The sequence below is a fragment of the Coptis chinensis genome, chromosome 8 (genome assembly GCF_015680905.1).
Source record: "Coptis chinensis isolate HL-2020 chromosome 8, ASM1568090v1, whole genome shotgun sequence".
Classification (NCBI taxonomy): domain Eukaryota; kingdom Viridiplantae; phylum Streptophyta; class Magnoliopsida; order Ranunculales; family Ranunculaceae; genus Coptis; species Coptis chinensis.
The window spans coordinates 79659424-79682357 of NC_141463.1; the positions used below are offsets into that span (position 1 = coordinate 79659424).

Consider the following 22934-nt stretch of genomic DNA (forward strand, 5'->3'; position numbering starts at 1 on the left):
GAAGATCAGGTTTTGTGTCTTCTTCCTTTTCCCATTAACTTTTTTCTGAAATTTAAATTGATTGCTTTAATGGGATTTGTTTGAAGTTTTAATGGGTTTGGTATGAATTTCTTTTTGAACTGTTTTGATTTAAAAGCATCAAATTTTATAAGTAGTTTGGGATTTTATTATGAATAATGTCGGTACTGATTTCGTAAGTAGTTTGTGATTTAAAAGGACTGAGTTTGTGTGTTGATGACATTTATTTGTTAGACTACAATTATCTATATATGCGGGTATTGCTGATGAAGAAAGGGATGTGTAGAAAATGCATGGTGTTCATCCCCATGGATTGTTTTTCTTTATTTTCATTTCAATATCTGTGCTGTGCCATGATGTTGTTTTCTACATATGTCATCTGATGAATACACTCATTTTGATGTTTTGAAGAATACAATGTGTTAGATTTAGTGGTTGTTAATGTGATGCAAACTTACATGGAAATAATTGCTAGTGTTTTGTGTTTCATCCAATTTCGAGTGAACCTTAGTTACTTAAGAAATTGTTTCTTTAGATCTTTCTCAAGCAAAATAGATTTCTTATGGGTAATTAAGTGAGAGGGAACGTTCTCACACTGGATTTCTTTTACATGAATGATTGTTTTGCTAAACCTCTTGGTGGCCTAGAATTACTTGCTAGACATCCTTGTTTATAATATTGTTTGGTGGTATTTCCTTCCATGATTGATATAATTTAAAGAATGAAAACAATAAGAGATAGTATATAGTATACAATAAGAGATATAGTATATGAAAACAATAAGAGATATAGTATCTTAAAACAAATCAAGATTTGAACTACTATATAAATATATGATGATCTTGTCTATGCAAAGGTAATGTTGGTTGTGTGTTTAGATGGCACTATTTTTAGATGTCCTTTGAGTTTTAGAAGTGGTTTTTGTATGGAATCATATGTTGGTCTACCAATGGTCTGTATGAAAGGTGCATTGGTGGTGGTGGACAGTATAGAAATGGGGTTTTGTAGTATCCTGGAATGCAGCGGCCCTGCCGAACTAGTCTTGACTTATCGCCTGTTACTAGCTACACCTCACCTATCTTTGTTCAAGCCCCGAGTGTATAGAAAGGCTTTGCTAACTTTGCCATTGACTTCTTAATGCATGGGTGGTGCCTCTGTTGCTGTATCCAAAACATCTACTGCTCCCATTGAACGTGTGAAGCTTCTGATCCAAAACTAGGATTAGATGATCAAGTCAGGATCCAATCTCTTCTTCCTTGGCTTACTGTAATTCTGAAGTGGAGGAGCTTAGGAGAGCAGAGGTTGCTGAAAGACATGCACATGAGTCTGAACAACGTGCCGGGGAGCTCATAGCTCGTTTACTTGATACTGACCTTAGGGTTGAGGAGTTGCAGAGTTGGAAAACTTCTTCTAAAGCCAAATTGGAATTTCTTATGTCGCAGTTCGCTGGTGCTCATGCGGTATGTATTTTTAAGAGGTTACAACTTAAATGCTAAAGCTTTGAATTCTAGTCTTAGAGCTTATATGGCTCTACATTTTCTGGTCACAATAAGGCGTGTCATTGGACTCCTAAATTTATATAACTTGGACACTTGCTGCGCTATGCACTGACAAGAGTTAGCGCGAGGTAGCTAATTAGTAGCCAATATTGATTGATCAGGTTTGTGATCTGAAAATTATGACCAAACAATGCTCATGAAGTCACCATCTAATGGTGGCCAATATTTTGCTGAGGTTAAGCTTTAAGCGAGGGATAGCACCATGACATTCTTAGACTACACATATATATACATTCTTCTCTACATTTGTTTGTTGTGCTATCCGTCCCGAGCTTTATTGCATCTCCTTACTCTAGCTGCTTACTGGTTCAAGATATTTTTTTGATACCAATCTAAGACCACTGGTTCAAGTTGTATAGAAGAAATGGTAGTGATGTTGGTATGCTCATAAAATATTTCATTTTCTCTTTTCAATGCAGAGTTTGATATGTGTGATCAAAGTAACTAATGTTTATTCTTCTTAGAAGATGGATGGATTTTATGTTTCTCACTTTCTCTGATCTTGATGAATGAAGTGAGATAAGAAATGCCTACATGGTGTCACATATTAACCAGCCATCAAATCTTGATTGTTTGAGCAGTACATAGTATGGACATACACTTCATTTTCAGTTACATATCCCTGTAAAATAGTTCACTCTACCTTTAATTGAAGAGTGAAGCCTGATATATGATGGTATGATTTGTATCGCATGATATTCATTATTTCTTGACCATTCAAGGTAATGAACTTTTAATATGTTGATGTTTGACCAGTTTAGTATACTGCCTCTTTGTATCCTCATAGTCTTTGTGTTAATTAGTCATTCTTTTATGCTCAAACTAGATTCACTTATGCTCAAATTCTTTTCCAATTGCAGAGTTCAAGTACTGGGGCCTAATGTCTTGGAGATGTGAGGGAGGATTATGGAGTTCGTTCCTGGGAAGAATGAATGCCACAATTTAGGGCCTGTTTGTTAAATTTTAACTAATGGAAAGGAAAGGAAAGGAAATAATGAGAGTGGTCCACTATGGAAAGGAATGGAATGGAATGGAAACAGTTTTAAAATTGTGTATGTTTGGTAAACTGTGGAAATGAATAATCCTGTTTGTTATCAAAAAACTGTGGAAAGGAAAAGAAAGTTGGAAACAGACGTTATATTACCTAACGATTTTCTTTAAACTCATAGTTCATGCGAAAAAAAATTTGGCATGACCTATCCTATTTTGGGCACATATATCATACATGACACCTGTAAAAAGAAATTCAGCATATAGAATAAAAAAAAAAAAAAACATAAACTATCTTGTTTTATCAACACTCGTAGAGTATAAACAAGCTTTTCTACACCTGCAAACAGCACACGTGCATAATATTATCCATAAAACTACTACAACTATGTACCTCATAGTGTATTTAGAAAATAACAACAAAGAACTAGGTTTAAATCCTCAAAACATCCACAACACTTAAAATAAACATCAAAAAGTGCATCTTAAACTCCAAGAGAAGACTTAAGAACCCATCAAGTCAATTTTCAGCAAGCTTCTTCAATAACCAAGTAGCACGCATGTCGGTATCCATCTTGAGAAAAAACATCTTCAGGTTTTCAGCACCATCCTTTGAAAACAACTCCATAGCCGCAATCTTTTGGGGAACATCCAACCCTTCAATTTCATAAATGGCGTAACAAATCGGTCCCAAATGAGGGCTAAAACATTGTTCTTGCTAGCCTCAATCGGCAGTCCTCTCACAATGAAAGAATCGCCACATTTTGCATAACAAGCTTCATGCCTTCAATAGCATCATCCCCCACCTTCCGTGCTCTTCCGCTTCTTCTTCGAGGTAATTTTGGTTGGGCAGGTGATTTGATGTTTGGGAAGTAGCAGTGTGAGAGCCTCCTCCCTTATCATTAGTTGTCGGAAAACTATCCACATCGATATGCATGCCTTCATTGAGCAAAGTATGAGTATAATACTGTGGATGACATATCCATCTCATTTGTTGCTGTAGCGTCCTCATCCACTGTAAGACCAGTTTTTTGTACGTTACCACAAGCAATATTGTCTCCAAGCACTTCGACCCACTCCAACAACCTACATATTGGCTTACCTTTATAGGTCTTCCTTTTTGGGTTTGCCTGCCGACATAAAAAATATTTACATAGCATATTAATCATATTCACAAAAGCAAAAGATACTTTGTAACATATTTTGATAACTACAATAACTAACAAAACTTGTTCGTATAAATATACTTACCTTGATTGCATCTGCCCAGACTGAAGCATCACTTTCTATCATCATTGTATCCGGATTCCAACCGAAACCACTAGCAGAGAATGATCGCAAATCTTTGAATGATTTAACTGCAGTCCTCTTTGTCTTGATTCTGTTTTCAACGTTAACAATATCGATAACAAAACCCAGTTTATCTTTCATTGCCTTTGTAACAGCGAAGAATGTGATTTCTTTCTTCCAACCACCAGTTCCTCTTAAACCTTTAGCAAGATGTTCCAAGAAAACATCTAACATGACATCATCCATAGCTTGAGTCCAAACTAATCTCCCTTTTTGATCGTGTACCGGTGTTTGAGGTGTTTCTTGTGTTGCCATCCCTGTTATTATATGATCATAACACATTCATTTCTACAATACATGTTGTTAAAAAACTAAATACTACATAGAAATTGAATTTAAAAGATTCATAAATCAACCCATAACAATTAACTGTTGCATAAATATCAAATACATAAATAACTAAAATAATATAATAGACAAATACATGTCGATCACTCTCTTTGCCTACGAAACATATGACGCTCGGCCCACATCCTCTCTGTAAGGTTGGTCCTGAACAACTTCCACTCATCAGTTGGCCTTAGTGCACTATAATCATGACCTTGGTTGTCCATATCTCTAGGTTCATCCACATTATTCGGTTCATCCCATCCACCAAGATCGCTAGGATCAGCCACTCGTATGAAATTATGTAGTATACAACAAGCTATGATCAAATCAACTTGTATATCCACATTGTAAAAAAGGGTTATCCTCAAATAAGCAAATCGTTGCTTCAAAAGTCCAAAAGTGCGCTCTACTACATTACGCAGTGAAGAATGTCTAAAGTTAAATAACTCTTTCTCGTTCTGTGCCGCCATTTCTCCAATTTCAGATAAATGATACCTTGTTGCTCGGTACGGAACTAAGAAACCTGGGGCAAGTGGGAAACCTGCATCACCTAAGTAATATTTACCAGGTGGAACAAACAACCTCTCCCTTGGATGGTTTAGAGCATCTCTCAATATCCGACTATCATGGGCAGTACCCTCCCATCCGGCCAATACATATGATATTTTCATATCAAATGTACAAGCCATTAGAACGTTATGCGCTAAATTTCCCTTCCGGTTACGATAGCGTGGTTGGTCTTCTATAGGTACCATTGCCGGGATAAAAGTACCATCGATTGCACCAACGCAATCCTACATAAAACAAGGGAGGGAAAACTAATTAAAAACTAATAACGTTGTACTTTAAGAGAAATGCTAGCTGGGTTTAAAGGCAAGTATTAACAACTCGATGTACCTTAAAATATCTCATGGCCCAAGGTTTCGGATCACCTCCTGTTGCTGGGGAGTTTGTTTGACTTGCCTGTCTTATGAATTCCCTCCCAAGCCTTAATAATTTCATAAAACTTTATGAAAATGTCTGTGGATTGTTTCTTGTGACCTTATCAAAGTCCAAGCAGTAGGCGCCACACGCGTGTATCGTGGCCTAAAATATAAAGAAACATTGCCACTTGTTCTTTCACGGGGAACCCACCTACTAGCAAATCAAACCTCTTTCTTGAAGTCGTTCACATAGATTATTAAAGCACACTCTATTCAATCGGAGCATTTTATGACAATTATTACCATTCTCTCAATACTGACCTCTCAAGGGCTAGGTGTCTCTCGTAGTCCCAATTTCTATTAAGCCCTATCAATAGGCCTATTCTCAAGAATGTGTAACACTACAAAATATGCAGCAATTACACACAAGTATGCAGCTATTTCGCAATCATCCATGTTCCTACGACATAATCAAAACATACAATTTCATACAATATATATCAGAAGGTTCTTGAATTAGTATCAGAAGTTTCATACAACATACAATTTTGCAGTAGTACTATAGAATGGAATAAAATGTTCTCAATATATGTTTATCAGTATTTGCTTTGATTGAATTTCCACCGCATCAAATTACCAATGATTCAAAGGCATGAACTAAGCTAAAATTACATAATTTTGGATCACATAGCACATATGAGTCCATTTTTATTGACTAAATCATGCCTTTGACAGAGTACAACGGTATAAAACGATTTCAAACTCGTGAAATTGGAGAATTGGGCTATTCCTCCACCTACAAGTATCAGAAACTCTAGACGAGAAACAGAACAACAAACACGACTTCCACACTACCCATATTATGAACAACAACCCACGCAATATCAACAACATTCAAGAACCACCATTACCTACAAACACAAAATCAATTACCACCAATTTTCCCCCTAAGCTTAACACCAAGAACTTTTTCCATTTTATAGCACTTCTAGCGAAAGAAGAAGAGGAATATCATACATACCCCTATACGTAAATAAGGGTGTGCAGTTAAGTCCCACTTAATCACAATGTGTCCTTTGTACGATCTTATGATGAACAACCTGATTTGGGTAAGTCTGGGTATGATGCTTTGCATATTGCTACTTTGCAAGGGCACCATGGTGAGTGATTGCAGTTTCCTGTTTTTTTTTTTTTTTTTTTTTTTTGAGTTAACTGTTTTTTGTATCGAAGTTCCTGGGCCTAATTCAGCAAACCAAATTTTAAACTACTAATATTTTTTTGTTCAGCATATTTGGTATGTTTGGGTTGGAAAACTTTGATCAAGTTGAGCGTTGGTCCAAATGTAGCAGCAGCACATGGTTTTGATATACTAAAGTATGCAATTTTGAATGTTTATAATATTTTTTTGTTTGGTTTATAATGTTTATAATGTAGCAGCAGCACATGGGATTCACCGTATAGTTTGGTTTTCATTGTTTGGTTTATTGTGAAGCACGCATATTTCAGCTTGACCACACAGCCTAAAAACTTAATAGTGAGAGTGAAAGCGAGCAGTTTGTAAAGTATTTGCAGGTTGTATTAAGTACTAAACTCACAACTACCCCTCTTTTAAATCGTCTCTACATATTTCGTATTCAACACGATAGAAGAATTTCGCTATCAAAAAAAAAAGATGAAGAAGGGGGCAGCTCCTTTTTCTCTGGTTCTCTTTGGGTTCTTTTTTTTGGGGTTTTTTTTTTTGTTTCCTTTCCGTAAAAAATTTAGGTCTATAGCGCAGACACAAAACCATTTTCGTTTCCCCAATTTTGTTTCTGCACGGACAACAAGTTTTCCTTTCCATGGGCAAACAAACAGCTACAAAACTACGGAAAAGGTGGACCACACCTCTTTTCCTTTCCTTTCCCTGGTCTTTCCTTCAGAACAAATAGGCCCTTAAAGTTGGACAAAGTTTCTATTACAACTTTAACAAACGTCAACATTTTGGATGATAACTTTTTTGGGTGACATTTTGGACGTAGTGGTAGCTCTTTCAGAGAAGTGTATGACTTCTGTATATGTATATGATTTCTGTACGACTTATGTTTATCTTATAAAGTGTATGAATTCTGATTATTTACTTATGAAGTGTATGACTTCTGTTTATTTTGTTGGATTACATATTTGATGGTTTTAATCTCTCTGAATTGCAAAAGCAGGGTAAAATAAAAGCAAGATAGATTTGTAAGAGTATTTAGTTATGCCAATAAGCGTGGCTACTGATGAAAGAATAACTAGTAGTTCAAGCTTTTGAGGCATTGCTAAAGCTTATTGTATTCAACCACTTACTATCATTCACTATGACCAATGTGTTGCCAAAAGTTGACATAACCTACAACTAAAAACACTTCCTGCTATGCTTTCAACTGTTGCTAATGCAATTCTATTTGCAACGCATAAGAAAGTGTGGCCAATGTCCCCCCTTCTAGCTACACTCATGGAACATTTCCTGCTATGCTTTCAAGCGTTGCCAATGCACTTTTATTTGCACCGCGTAACAAAGTGTGGCCAATGTTCTCCCTTTAGCTACACCCCAAAGGGTTGTAGATGGCTAGTTTTAGCTACGCCCCAAAGTATGGCCAATGTGTTGCTAATGATTTTTATTAAATAATTAGTCATTTTACTAAAACAAACTCCAAAATATTATCAGCTGCGCTTTTTTATCTTTCAACAACGCTTTTGAGTGTAGTCAAAGGAAACGGTATTAGCCACGCTTATAATGTTGCCCATAAGCTTTTGCTTCATGCTTAATGTCTGTCAGACGACACGGGCAACGCCGCCATAAAGGCGAAAGCAAATGAGCTTTTGCTACGGTTTTGCTGGTATTGGCTACGCTTGCAAGCGTTGCTAAAACCCTTATCTCTTGTAGTGTGGTGATGAAGACAACGAAGATAGAGATGGTGAAGAAGTTGAATTTAAAATTTGAAGTTAGAATCATTTGTGTTTGAATTTGAAGTTATGTATAGTGGGGTTTGAATTTGGGATTTGAAGTTATAATCATTTATGTATGAAGTCGAGAAGTTATGTATATGAATTTGGATTTTGGCTATGTGCGTTTGAATTTCATGTTGAATTTGAATATGAAATTTGAACGTGAATTTTAATTTGAATTTGGTTGGATATGGCATGAACTTGGTTTGGATATGAAATGATTTTGGTTTGAAGTTTGATTAGGGTTTCGTTGGATATCAAATGAATTTGAGTTTGAATTTGGTTGGATATGTGCGTATATGAATTTGGTTTGGATATGAAATGAACTAAAATCAAATAAAATTTTTTATTAGATTTTGGTCCAGAACACCCACCCAGGTCGCACAAAAGCATCCAAAACGATGCCCAAATATCGTTTACAGACGAAACTGGCCTTAACGACCTCTGCAGATCACTAGAATATAGACCTAAACGATCTTATGGGGTCATTTAGAGGGCTGATGAGCGGTCTGAAGAGGTCGCTGGGATATAGACCAAAATGATCTTATGGGGTCGTTTAGAGGGTTGATGAGTGGTCTGAAGATATTGTTTCTAATACTTCTCTGCAACCTCACTAGGCCGTTTGGACCAAAATTCCAAATATTTATAATTGGATTTCGATTTGTATTTCTCACTTAACATATTCCTTATCACGAAAAGAAACCCAACTACTCAACGTCTGCTTCTTAGAACTTAAAACCCTAAGAATTAACTTTGTTAGAGAACTCAATTGGTTCCTCTGTTAATTCCTCTGTCAATTCCTCTTTAATTAACATAGGTATGTCTGATTGCTCTGTCAATCCAGGTCAGTGTAGCCACATCTCACCTGAAGCTTGGTCCCATCTTGACGAGCTGCGCTTCACTAATGTGGCGAGTCGCACTAATACATTAAGTGATTTTCAACGTTGCAATGAAACGTTGGAGATACTTAATGATCGATGTCAGGGAAATATTAGTCGTATGCGGAGAAGGGAAAAGAAACTATTACAGAGTATTGAAAAATTGAAGAAGGAAAATGATTCAATGAAGAAAAACATTTTTACTGCCAAAATTGTGTTGTTTTCAATTGTGAGTTTGTTGGTTGGTGTGGGCATTGGCTGGATGGTTTTGAAGAAACACCCTTAATTAGGTGTTTGATGTATGTAAATTCTGTTGTCTGTTGATGTAAGAGATCTCTATTTTGTCTGTTCATGTAAGAGATGTCTAATGTTGTTTGTTCATGTAAGTAAGACATCTTCATATATGTTTTTTATATAAATTTGTAATTAGTGCTTGTACGTATTTTGTTGCGTATTGTTATCTAATGTTGCTTTATGCATGTTTTGATCTGTAAGTTCTATAGAAAATTCCATTGGTGTGGGCATTGGCTTGATGGTTTTGGTTTAATTAGGTGTATACAAAAGGTTTTATTAGCTCATTTTTGACAGAAGGTGACACCAGCTCATTTTTGACAAAAGCTGACACCAGCTCAATTTTGACAATTTTGCAATCTTGATTGGTTGTTGAACCCTAAACTCACTAACCAATAGGGTTTTGTATATAGATTAAGGTTTGGTTAGGGATTAGGGATTAGGGTTTTGTATATAGATTAGGGTTTCGTTATGAATTTGACGTTTGAATTTGAATTTGACGTTTGAATATGAATTTGACGTTGAATATGAATTTGTCGTTGAATTTGAATTTGACGTTCAATTTGAATTTGACGTTTGAATTTGAATTTGAATTTCACATTTGAATATAAATTTGACATTGAATATGAATTTGATGTTGAATTTGAATTTGACGTTCAATTTGAATTTGAATTTGACGTTGAATTTGAATTTGACATTTGAATATGAATTTGACGTTTGAATATGAATTTAACGTTGAATTTGAATATGAATTTGATGTTGAATTTGAATTTGACATTTGAATATGAATTTGACGTTGAATATGAATTTGACGCGGAATTTGAATTTCACTCTAAACGATCTTGTCAGACCGCTCAAAATTACTCTAAACGATCTTGCCAGACCGCTAGGAATCACTATAAACGACCTCTTCAGACCGCTTCAATGTAGACCTAAACGACCCCATCAAATCGTTTGGCTCTATAGGCCAATGATCTGCAGAGGTCGTTAAGGCCAGTTTTGTCTATGAACGGTATGTGGGGATAGTTTTCTATGGTGATGTACGACCTGGGTGGGTCATTTGGACCAAAATCAAAGCAAATTTACTATTTGATTTAGTTCATTTCATATCCAAACCAAATTCATATACGCACATAACTTCAACTTCAACTTCATATACATACAACCATATTCAAATTTAAACTCAAATTCACGTTCAAAATCAAATCATATTCATATACATCAAACCATATTCCAACTCAAACTCAAATTCACGTTCAAATTCATATTCAAATTCAACTTCAAATTCAAACGCACATTTTCATATTCAAATTCAAAATTCATATAAAATAACTTCAAACATATAAATTTAAACTTCAAATTCCAACTTCAAACCCTAATCCAACCAAACCCTAATCCAACTTCAAACCCTAATCCCTAACCAAACCCTAATCCAACCAAACCCTAATCTATATACAAAACCCTAATCCAACTTCAAAGCTCCAACTTTAGACACGATCATGACTGTAACGCCCACCAATAAACTTGCAACGGCTTAAGTTTTCCGCTTCGTGGAACAATCTCCTTGCTTCCTCAGGAATCGCAGGCCCACCCAATTACAGACATTTCTCAAGCATGAGAGTAGTTTCGTCGAGAATGTTGCTTTATAAAAATAAATGCAAACCTAATTTAACATATATAGTTTTAAAAGAGCGGAACTACAATTCTAAAAGCACAAAACTCACCAGTGGAGTTCCTAGGGAACTAGGAAATGTCTGCAAGGAGAAATGAATATGAAGCTGAGGATTTATTATTCGAATGTAAGTATTCATTTCATACCATTCCATGTAGCCAAACTCACACTCCCATAGTTAACTTGCCGGGGGTCCTCGATTTTGGGGTTGGATCACATGATTCTCCCAGGTGGTCCAATATGTCGAAGCAAGATTCCATTTGACCTCGTACCTGCATCCGTTGGTAGTTCTCATCGCGACATTTGGCTGTGGAGGATTGGCGGGTATAAGCTGCAGGTGACCCAACTGACGGACCGCCCTACAAGCAGCATAAAGCTCTACGACACCAAAATAGCATATAAAGCCCTCAAAATAAACAATATCATCCACCGGGCGTAAAGCTCTAACATTGTTGTAGGGCCACCATTCAACCTGTTATATGAGAAAATAAATCAGTAATCACATACTCCAACTATCAATTAATCAATAAAATATTAAACAAGCTCATATACTTACCATCAAACAAGTTGTCTCATCAAGAAATTTTCGAAAACACTGCAATGCATGTTTTGTGTTAACATAGTGCGGAGCGGCAATTGAGTGCCTACGACATCGCTAGAGGCTGGGTCAACTCATACTCCAGGTTTGGGATTGGCCTGAAGCATGGGAAGTACTTGTAGATCCACGTCTAGATTTATATACACACACAATTAAAATACTAATAAGATAGAGGAGATAAAAGGTTAACATATTAATTAAAATACTAAATATTTACCTGAGTGAAATAGCCTGAAATGCCTTTCACTTTGCCACCTGTGGCAGCCCCAAGGCCACGGTGCAAGTATGCAAGTATTGTTGTACCCCACACATACTCATTGATCTCGCTAAACTTCAACAACAACCTCAAGTAACAAACAGGCACTGCAGTCCCAGACTTGTCGGGGAAGAGAGTTCATCCAAAGAAGAATAATAAATAACCTCTGACAGCACGCTGTACCTCTATCAAAGTCGATGCCTTCTTCATACCCCCATTTAGTTTAATCACAGTATCATGCACCTTCCCGACCATGTGATGCTTCAGGAATTGTAACTTTACTTTTGATATGAAGTGGCTGGCTTCCAACTCCTCTTTAATCGCTCCCAACGATATATTAAGAGTGCAGTTAAGAATGTTCTGAGTTTGTTCCAACTTCATATCAATGTTCCCTTGCACGACTCTTCCTTTTATCGAGACTCCTAGGAGTTGGAAGACATCATCCCAAATGATAGTCATCTCCCCAAACAGCATATGAAATGTGTTGGTCTCCGGATGCCACCTCTCCACAAACGTAGAGACCAACACTGAATCCTGATACTCGTATACTCCCATCACGAGATCATACAAACCCGTCCTTCTGAGCTCGTTTTCAAATCTAGGATAGTTTTAAATTGACGACTCAGATTCCATTGAGTTAACTTGGTTAGGTGCTGACCACACTTCAAAACTCCGTGCTCCTAAAACAATAAAGACAACAAAGAGTCAATGAGGAGAAGATTTAATTTCGTTAAAAAAAAAAAAATTGAAGTACTAATTAATATTAATATTACCTGCCCCTCCCAAGCATCGCGAGCAATGTGCACAACATAGTCATACAAAAGCTAGTGCTTGACACGTTCTTGCACTCTAGTCAGGCCACCACCATATGTGCCTAGTTGGTACTCTTTGTCTTTCTTTGATTTTCTCACAAAAGTTTGAACAGGACGTACCACCGGTGCATCCATTGTTTCCTCCACCGCTTCCTCCTCCTCCTCCTCATCATCTTCCTTATTGTCATCCTCTTACAAATCGTAGTCAACCTCCTCCAAATCGTCATCCTTTTCATCCCCCTCCTCATCGTCATCACCAAACTCTTCACCATCCTCCTCTTCCCCTTCCCCTTCCGCTTCCTCTTCCTCTTCCTCATCACCATCAACATCCTCCTCTTCCCCTTCCCCTTCCTCATCCTCCTCTTCACTATCACCACCATCTAAACTCTAAGGAAGAACTACATCGACATCGACATCGACATCCTCATCCTCATCCTCATCTATATCCTTATCTAAATCTAAATCTAAATCTACGTCCTCATCTACAATAGGAGCCCTTATTTCTTTCTTCCTTCTTCTTTTATTTTTTTCTACTACCTCTAAATCACCTACACCTACTACATTACTCGGATCGGTGGCTTCTCGATCCCCTCTACGGGTGGATACCAACGTTTCCCTTCCTCTTTTTTTCTCAGGCAGGTCAGCACGACCCGAACTACTACTGCCGCCACTAAGCAATTTCTTAGCACCTGTGTAGATGGTTTTCACTACACTCTTCACATTCTTTGATCGAAGAGCCATTATTACTACAAAAAATAGTAATAAACAAATATTAGTAACAAGGTAATTTAAAAAGTAGTTGTCGTCTTAGGAAAATGACAACAATTCCTTCTTTGTATGAATTCAACAGTTCTTTTCTGAGTTTCCCTGTGATATGTATATTCTACTACTAATTCAATTAATAAAAAACCCAAAACCAAAAATAGGATTGATCGTCTTTGGCAAAAGGAACTGACTATATAACACAAGGAAACCTCATTTTTCATTCGCAAACTTAGTCATGACAATGCAATATAACCACCAACGAAAATCAAGTCATGACAATGCACACACTGAACCAAATTCACAATAGATAGTGTAATCATAATAATCCCATTTCAAGGGCTCCCATTTCAATATAGATAACATGCATGGATATCAAGTACCTCAGTGTAACTTTATAATTGTTTTCAATACCTTCATACTAAATCAAAACAAAAAATACATAACAGACAAATTTCACACCTAATACTTAGACAGACTTCAAAATTTATAGACAACATTGACAGTAAATAACCCATATACAATTGACAAAAAATAATTTATGGACAACATTGACACTAAATAACCCATATACAATTAGTTTTCAGTTAAACTAGCAATGTCATACACCCACTTCCTAAAACCAAATTTGCATCACCGAAATAACTAAACTAGCAATACCATACACCCACTTTCTAAAACGAAGTTTGCATCACCAAAATAACAATTAAATATGGGGTAAAGATTAAAGAAAAAAACATAAGACAAAATTACCTGATAAATGGATGAGCACAAAACAAATCAACTAGAGCCTGAATCAAACAGAAGAACTACTAGCAAAAAAAATATCCAAATTTCAAAAGACTAAACCCAAAACTAATAGCAATAACTATTAAAACCCCAATGAACTGAACTGAACTGAATTGAAAAGGGCCTGCAGTGGCCTATCAGTGTACTGGGAGTTTATTCAAGTACTCAGCTGGCCATTTTCAGTACACTGATAGGCCACTGTAGGCCATTTTCAGTTCTGACATATTTTTCAATAGCTTAAACAAATCAAATACTAATACAATCAATCATATACAATTTCCTCCCATCCAAACACCAATTCAATTTGTAATAAGCTCCCGGTCCAAGTCCCAATTTCAACACTCTCCAAACAATAATAACTTTATTAATGAATGGGTCTGAATTTAATACATTTACATAATCAAAACAACAAAAACTAGAGCAATGCAAAAAAACAACAACAATGCAGCTTGCAGAAACCGAATTTTTTTACTTGTCGGAAGCCTGAAGACAACAATGTAGCTTGAACTCTATTTCGTGAGTAGAGAATTTGGTTTGGTTTGAGAATTTGAATTTGGAGTGGTTATGTTTGTCAAACTTGTTTTCGTTTTTGCTAGGGTTGGTAGAGACAAAGGGTTTCTTTTTGTTTTAATTATGTTTTGTTTTATTTTGTTGTTTTGTTTTCATTTGATTTTGCTTTTTGCCAGTGTTAAATTTCGTTTTGCTGGTGTTGAATTTTGTTTTGCTTTTTGCTGCTGTTGGGCGAGATGAAGGGTTTCTTTTATTTTTTCTTTATTTACTTTTGTTTTAATTTCCATAGTAAGATTTCGAGATGATCTTGGGATATTGGTGGCTATGAAATGGAGTGGCCTGGGAGTGGGCATATCCCTTCCCTTTTAAGTAAATTCAAAATGTTTAGCAAAAAAAAAATCATTTCATTGAAAAAGGGTATGAAATCTAGTTAAGTATACATGTGTATGGTATACAGCCCCCTACCCCCCGACATTGATGGTTCACTTAGACCAAGTCTAATGGGGGGCTATATGGGATGCTAAAGTCAAATATAGCACCCCAACCACAAAAATGTCATTCCAATGGGGCTGCTAAAAGGGCCTTAAATTTGGAAGGAGTCAAAAACTCAGCCAAAGTTAAGACCTTTGCTAGCAGCTGCCATAATAAGTTCTGGGATACGGACGACATAGTTTTTGCTGTCTGTTGGTTATTTATGTACAGACGACAGAAATTATGTCGTCTATCTCCTGTTTTAATTAAATGGACGGGACAGCAGACACTCTGCCGTCTGTACTTGGCAAACGCAAAAACTGAGAAATTTTGTTCTTCTTTTCATATACAAATTCATATCCATTCCACTCCATTCATTCTATTCCACTCACTCCACAATCCATTATCATTCATTTCACAACTCAACAATCCACACATCCATTTAAATAACCAAAATTCATTCATTAAACAAACATAATTCAATTCATTCATTAAATATAATCCATACAAACATCAATCAATACAAACATTAAAAAAAAAAAAAAAAACTAATTTCGACTCGAACCCTCGCCAGGTTGCCTCTTCTTTGATTTACTCCTTCGCCGTGATTCTCGCAATGTCATTTCTAGAATCTGCGCTTCTAACTCTGCGACTCTATCATGTGACTTTTGCTTCTCTTCTCGCTCGGCCACCAAATAATGATAGTATTCGTCGGTCGTAGTCATAACCAAATCGCATATCCCATGCATCATTAGTTGTGATTTCGGCACATCAGCTCTAAGTGTTGCCTACAAAAAAATCAAAAACTTTAAGAAAAATCATCACTATAAACCAAATATAATTCAAGTTTCAAAATATAAACCAAATACTAACCTCATCTACAGTGTCAAAATCCGGGACAAGGTTCGGAAGATAACTTTGATCAACATGAGGTATAGGTATGGCGACATGCATTCCTTGAGATGTAACTATGCCATAGCTCCATGGGTTATCCGGATCAGAAGGAGTTGGAACAAGAGCCTCGTAAGGACCTTGAGATGAAGAGTAGGGCTCAACAGGGTGTGGGATGCAAATCACTTCTAATAGCCTTATATCCCACAAAGTTCATGTTAGCAGCTCTATACATGTTAGCAGGTAATATAGGACCACTTGAGACGCGATCCCAGTAGCTATCATAGTCACCATTCACATCTAAATATAGAGAAGCGTGTGGCCACAAGTCTTAATGCATTCTAAGATAGGACCTCCACTGACTGGCTCATTTTGGGATGAAAGGTGTTCCAACGATTTGGTGCCAACACCTATCGCCCAGGTACCACACGATGATATCTCCAAACTCAAAGATGATTCGGCGCATTGTAAGATTATACGAACGACATACATGGTGAATTGCCTCACGTAACCAAACATCATCCATGGTATCTCCCTCCACATCATCAACATTTAATTGCATATATCGAGTATGAAACCATGGTGTCCACTGTATCGCCAATGTCAACCTAGTCTCGAGTTGGTTACAATCTAAGTGAATGTTGTAGGTCCTTGACCACTTCAGCGATCTTTAAATTCATTCATCCATGCTCTAATCTGTGGGACGATATTATAGTCCATGTTCGGTCTCAGAAGAGGAGCCATGGTAGGTACGTACTCATGCCACCAATACTATTATAAAAACAAATATCAAAATCAAACTTGTTCGAAATTTAAAAATTATAATATTATCATAAAGTTATAATACTAAAAATTTAAAACTTACTTGTAAAAGAGGGGTGAAGCCACCACATTGACCATCCGCAACATTAGCTGTGACTCGGCACGCTTGATCCAATACGTAAATCAAAGGTCCAAACATAGCACCACCCCAATCATACTGATGCATGTAATCTAACCAAACCAAACACTCTATCCAACCTAATCTCAATGAACTATCACCCGTGGGGAAGAAACACTGCGTGATTAACTAAAAATAGAATGCTCTCAAATATCTCTCCCGATCATTACCCGTCGGGCACCAACCTTCGTCACTCTCTTTCGTCTTCTCCATGAACTCATTCACAAAAAAGGAAGGTTTGATACCACCTTTAGCCCAATGCTCCGGCCTTATATTCGGCCATTTTAGTTGGGCATAATCAAAAGTCACGAACCGACCTTCTCTAAATATAATGGTCTTTCCCCTTCCTACACTCATTCCCGTGAGCATAGTAACATCCATTGGAGTGATGCCTATCTTGCCTTGTGGAAAGTGGAAAGTGTAAGTTGTGTCTCACCACCGCTCGATCAAAGCGTATATCAAACCAAGGTCGGCGTTTTGATAACCACATCGAAACAATAACCCAAACGGAGATTGTAAAATTTCATTTCTTATGCCTTCAAAACAATCTCCTTTGGCAATCATTATCTTCCACCAATTGTTCACGGATGCCCAACAACATTGTAATTTCATCTCCCCCCTCCCTCCCTAAACATTTATTCAAAATATTTACTCATTAAAATTAAAGTAAATACAAATTATGATGTTAAAGAAATCAAATTTAACGATCAAATGCTTACCATATTTACACGATGAGAGATGTGAGTTTCTGGGTTTCTAACCAATGTAACATGTGTTAGTAGATCGACTGGGTCCGGAAATTCAATTACTGGAGGGTTTTCCAAATTATAGCCTTCGTTTTCATTCTCATCGGCGTTTAGTGTTGACGTCGACTCATTTGTCAATCTAGTAACTGATTTTCGACCGAAAAATCGTTTACCCTTGTTACTCATTTTGCATGGCACCTGCAATTTAATCAACAATATCCTCTTAACTTCAATTCAAACAACACTTCTAACATTTTAATATCAATTCCAATCACACATAATTTCAAACCATTTCAAACTAACATTCTAACATCAATTCCAATTCAACATTCTAACATTCTAACATCCATTCTAACATCAATTCCAATTCAACATTCAACCATTCTAACATCAATTCCAATTTAACATTCAACATTCTAACATTCAAGCATTCAATAAACACTTAACAATTCAATTCAAACATTCAATAAATAATTAACAATTCAAGAATGAAAATTGTCATTTTAATATTACCTTTGAGTGAGGAGGCCGAGTGAGTGAGAAAGAGAGAGATTTGTTTGAGTAGAGGAGTGAGGATTTGTTTGAGTGGTAGAGGAGTGGAAGAGTGGAAAAGAGAAAAAAATTCGCGTTTTTAGTAACTGCCCTATACAGATGGCAGAGTCTCTGTCGTCTGTCTCCCGAATTTAACACGTGCTAAAATGTGTGATTAGAATAGTTTTTTTTGTTTTGGGCTGCTAAATATGGCTGGGCCTGCTAAAAGGCCTATGTGGCACCTTTTAGCAGCCCTCCCATTGGACTTACTCTTAGGACTCGAAAGTGGTCTAGCTGGTAACATCATAAATATCGTGACCCGGGACGATACTTTAACAATGTTGGCATGCCGGTATATTGGAATGACATAAATAATTTGTTTCAAACGAGAGAGAAATAGGAGAAAGAGTGTGTGCGGATGGCGTTGAGAGCAGCGATACTGGGGCACATTCGAGTATTACCAGCTGTAACAAAACAGAATGTGACGAAGAGCAGATTGAACCGTTGGATGTCATCACATGACGATCATCTCGACAGAGAAGAAGTAATTGATAGAGTTCTTTCTGTTGTTAAAAGTTTCCCCAAAGTTGACCCATCTCAGGTCTGTCTCTGTAACTAAATTTCAGATCTAGTTGTAGTGCTAATTGTTTCTTCATTGTTTACTTTTTCACCATGCTTGGAATGCACATAAAAATATTAGGTGATAGATGCTATAGCCTCTTCCATGGCAAGGATTAGTGATGTAAATAGGGATTTGCTATTTAGACGTCTCTTCTAGGAGATTATAATTAATGAAAATCCGTCTTGGAACTTTGGAGTCAAAGATACCAAAATGAGATCAGTAACTCTTTGATGCTGGCATGGTTCGAGCCCCAGACCTCTAGTATCATCACCCAAAGGTTTTACCGACTTTGCTAGTCGACACCTGGGTCCTCATTGTCATTTCTCTTAGAAATTTGGTTTTCTTTTGGCTCCATCAGAACAAAGAAACAAGCAACATGTGGAATTTTTGTTGAGATGCATGAGATCGTTGTGATCAAGAATTTGTAATTCTGTGGGTTTGGCATTTCAAGGAGTGGAGTTGGGCAATTTGGATAATTTAATTTTAGAGACCAATAGACCATTCTGGTCTATGGGCATACTACCTGTGTATCAAAAGCATTGTAGATGTAGACGTCACAGGGAGGCATCACATGGATTTATATGTTATAATTCTATCTAGCAATTCTGAGGAAGTCTATAGATGGACGGAAAATCGGGGGTTATAATTGTGTGTCCAGGTGATGGGAACTAGTTTTTAAGATAATCGACTTTTCTACCCGGAACTTGTAGTCCATTTCATTTTGGGAGGGGAAAAAAGTAGAATTGACTCTAATAAGTAGTTTTAAGGGTCTTGAATTATTTTGCCTCTGAGGGTGTAGCCTCAAGGCTTTTTTCGACCAAAGAAGGGCCCCTAGGCGTGCATCTCTATGCGTTTTTTAAACACTGCATAGAGTGTTTTTTGGCAAGTAAAGGCAGTGCCCTTGGAAGAAGGGTTGCAGTGTCTTGATTTCGGTCTAGCAACCTTGGTTGCTGAGTGGTCAGGTCAGAATTCTTTATTGCTATTAGTATTGTAAGTGTTGCTGGTCTTCAATGGAGTTGGATTTTGTAGGAGTGACATGCTTCTGTCTTTGGTGGAAACTTGGTCAGGTGAATCTCCTGACATTGGATACCCATCTCTGTTTTCTAGTTTTTGTACGAAATAGCATATCGTCAATATAATTATTCAAAAACAATATCAATCCATTTTGGGACCTTTGGTTTGAAGGAATCTAAAAGATTGGGTGATAGATGCTATTGCCCTTGCAATGGCAAGGATTAGTGACGTAAAGTAGGGATTTGCTATCTGTATCAATTACTGACGTCTCTTCAAGGAGATTATAATAAATGAAATCCGTCCTGGAACTTTGAAGTCAAGGAAACCAAAATGATTGGGTTACTGTTACCGATGACCTAGCCCCCCTTTTGGCACGATCTGTGACAACCCTTTTGTGACACAAAGTGTGCTTACGTGTATTTGGTTTGCACAAGAGAATATAGCATCTTGGGCCTCATTGGGCTTTCTCTTAGAGGTTTGGTTTTCTTTTGGCCCCATCAGAATAAAGAAAGAAGCAACATATTGAGAATTTTTTTTTGAGATGCATGAGGTCATCGTGATAAAAAACCATTTTTTTTTGTGGGTTAGGCATCTCAAGGAGTGGAGTGGGACAGCTTTCGATGATTATATTTTGAAGACCTTTGAGAGTAGCAGAATGATTTATCTGCTCTTCGTGGTATAAGTAGTAGGCCTTGATGACTCAAGATTCTTTGATTCTTATTTAAAAAGTTAGAGATCATGGATAGGAGAGTGCTCTGGCAAAGACATCTGTTAATATTACTTGGACTGTTGAGCTGATCCCAAAATTTGGAATAAGGTGATGTGGTCATCCTAAAGTAGTTATGAAAATATTAAAATGGAGAGAAAAAGGAAGAAAGCTATGATGCACGGTATGCCTTGTACCCGTGTGACACGGGTACAATACCGATACAGATACGGGCCCGGTATGGCTGTACAGGGTGTTCCCACATAATCTTAAAAGAAAATAGAGATGGATGAGAAGAAATACTGAATCTGCCTAAGAATTTCGACCTAAAGTAAGTTGAAAGAAAGAGAAGGAAGAAAAAGTGTGATTTCTTCTTCGATCTATCTTCTTCTTCGATCTGTCTTCTCGTCTTCACTGACTTTCTTCTATTCTCTAGCTGTTTTGGTGAAGGAGGTGGCTGCTGCTTTCGGGTTTCTCTCCTTAATAGTTTCACACAAGTTAATGGGCTTATTTAAAGTGAAACATGGGCCAGTTTTAAATCAGCTGTAATTGCTAATTGGGCTGGACATATGGGCCACTTTAAAATCAACTCTAATTTCTAAGAGTGTTGGACTACCACTGGAATTGTTATAAGCAGAGGCCCATTAGATGATTCCAAGCCCAGTTTTCTTTTTAACCACATTAGTGTTTACTTCCAATTATTGGAGGATGGAACTGATGGAACAGACTAGTTATTAGACACAAAGTCTTTGACTTCTCCTAATGTGTATAAAGTGTTAAAATGTATATCCACTGATCCACTTCAATGTGTCAACATGAAATAGCTTTAAGAATTTCCTTGTTAATATAAATAGATTTCTGATGCTGGTATGATTCTACTTTGCAAAATACCAAAGGGTACATGCAATGTTTGGAGCAAAGCTGGTGTATTATTTGCAGAATGTCTGATTGTAAATCCTAATTTTTGTCAACTCCCTTTCACATAATGATCTTCCCATAATATTTCTTAAACTCAGTAGTTCATGATTTCTTTATCCTGGGGGCAGGTTTCAAATATCAAATGATAGTGTCTACCTATTTCCGATCCTGCCTGCTCATCTGCGCTCTGTCCATTTTCATTGACAATGACTTCTTTAACTTGCAGGTGACTACAGATGTCCATTTTCAGAAAGATCTAGGCTTGGATAGTTTGGACAATGTTGAGATAGTAATGGCTCTCGAAGAGGAATTCAAGTTGGAGATTCCGGACAAAGAGGCCGACAAGATTGACTCCTGTACCCTTGCTATTGAATACATCTCTAACCACCCAATGGCTGGTTAGTTTAAGTAAGAGCATATTTTCTTTATCAAGTTTCGTACTGTGTTGTGGTTTATAAACTCCTCCTTTTGGAAGATGATGGTTGGATTTCTTTTAGTTTTTTGTTGACTGTGGATGGTTGTAGCAGTTAGATAATTGAAGATAGGCGGGAAATAATTTGAATCTGCTTTGACAGTTGTCTTTGAGATTTCCATGCATGATGATGTAAACATTGTGGCAATTTTTTTTTTTCTTAATTTTGTTTCCATTTGGTTTCCCTTGTGCTTCCCTCATCTAAATGACTCTGACAGTCTGTCCTGGGTTATCTCCCCTTCATCAATATGTTTTACACAATATCCTGTTCTATTTCCGTGTTTGTATGAGCGTGTTAGGTGTACTGTTGGCCTGTTGTTCATCAACAGTTGAAATCAATTCTAGCAGTTCAAAATATTTCATGCGTATTGCATAATGTGATCTTACCTTAATATTTGTATTCTGGTTCTTCTAGTAAAGTCCACAGAATTAGATTTGACTGTTCTAATTTACATGGATCAACTCCTGTCACAAATAAACTCTTCAATGAACATGTAGAAGTTGGATTATAGGGGACTACTATTAGCGAATTAATATATACACATTCATGTTTTTGTTTTCTCATTTAGCTTTCCACTCTGCTTTCCTGCACGTTAGAAATGATGTTATCCATTCTGTATCAAGAATAAATATTGAAGAAGTAAAACTCTTGTTTGAAAGCAGTCTCATCTGTTCTGGTTTCAAGTATGATTCATTTAAATTTCTCAAATCAGGATATCTTAATCCATGGTTGGTAGTCCACTAGTCCTGCTGTTATCTACAAATATTTTGTTAGTACGTACAATCAGAAGTAATGGGTTTCTGCTTAGGTGCCATTAGGTCAGCAGTTAAAGAAAAATTAATACGAGGCGCGCTACTTCATCTTGACCCCCATTCCTTAAAACATTTCATTTGTTCAACCTGTAGCTCTTGCATATA

The 22934-nt window shown here is 36.9% G+C and overlaps 1 protein-coding gene and 2 long non-coding RNA genes across 3 annotated transcripts; 2 read left to right on the forward strand and 1 right to left on the reverse strand.

Annotated features, from left to right (window-relative positions):
- The first annotated feature begins 15 nt into the window (after positions 1-15).
- Positions 16-2822, forward strand: LOC147483344 (uncharacterized). The gene is made up of 2 exons (XR_015206153.1): positions 16-1478; positions 2438-2822. It is a non-coding gene; the product is annotated as an uncharacterized LOC147483344 (long non-coding RNA).
- A 7816-nt stretch (positions 2823-10638) lies between these two features.
- On the reverse strand, positions 10639-12046 carry LOC147483345 (uncharacterized). The gene is made up of 4 exons (XR_015205883.1): positions 11794-12046; positions 11535-11706; positions 11031-11450; positions 10639-10947 (listed from the first exon to the last, which is right to left on the reverse strand). It is a non-coding gene; the product is annotated as an uncharacterized LOC147483345 (long non-coding RNA).
- Positions 12047-18653: 6607 nt separating this feature from the next.
- On the forward strand, positions 18654-22200 carry LOC147483346 (acyl carrier protein 1, mitochondrial-like). Its single transcript, XM_086580996.1, has 2 exons — positions 18654-18885; positions 21771-22200. The coding sequence occupies exons 1-2, from the start codon at positions 18703-18705 to the stop codon at positions 21945-21947; spliced, it is 360 nt and encodes a 119-aa protein (XP_086437122.1). The 5' UTR covers positions 18654-18702; the 3' UTR covers positions 21948-22200.
- Positions 22201-22934: the final 734 nt, after the last annotated feature.

What these genes read in the sequence shown, in the direction of transcription:
- LOC147483346 (XM_086580996.1), top strand. Translation starts at nt 18,703, where the DNA reads ATGGCGTTGAGAGCAGCGATACTGGGGCACATTCGAGTATTACCAGCT. An exon ending in CCAAAGTTGACCCATCTCAG is followed by an intron (nt 18,886 to 21,770) that starts GTCTGTCTCTGT and finishes TTTAACTTGCAG; the next exon opens with GTGACTACAGATGTCCATTT.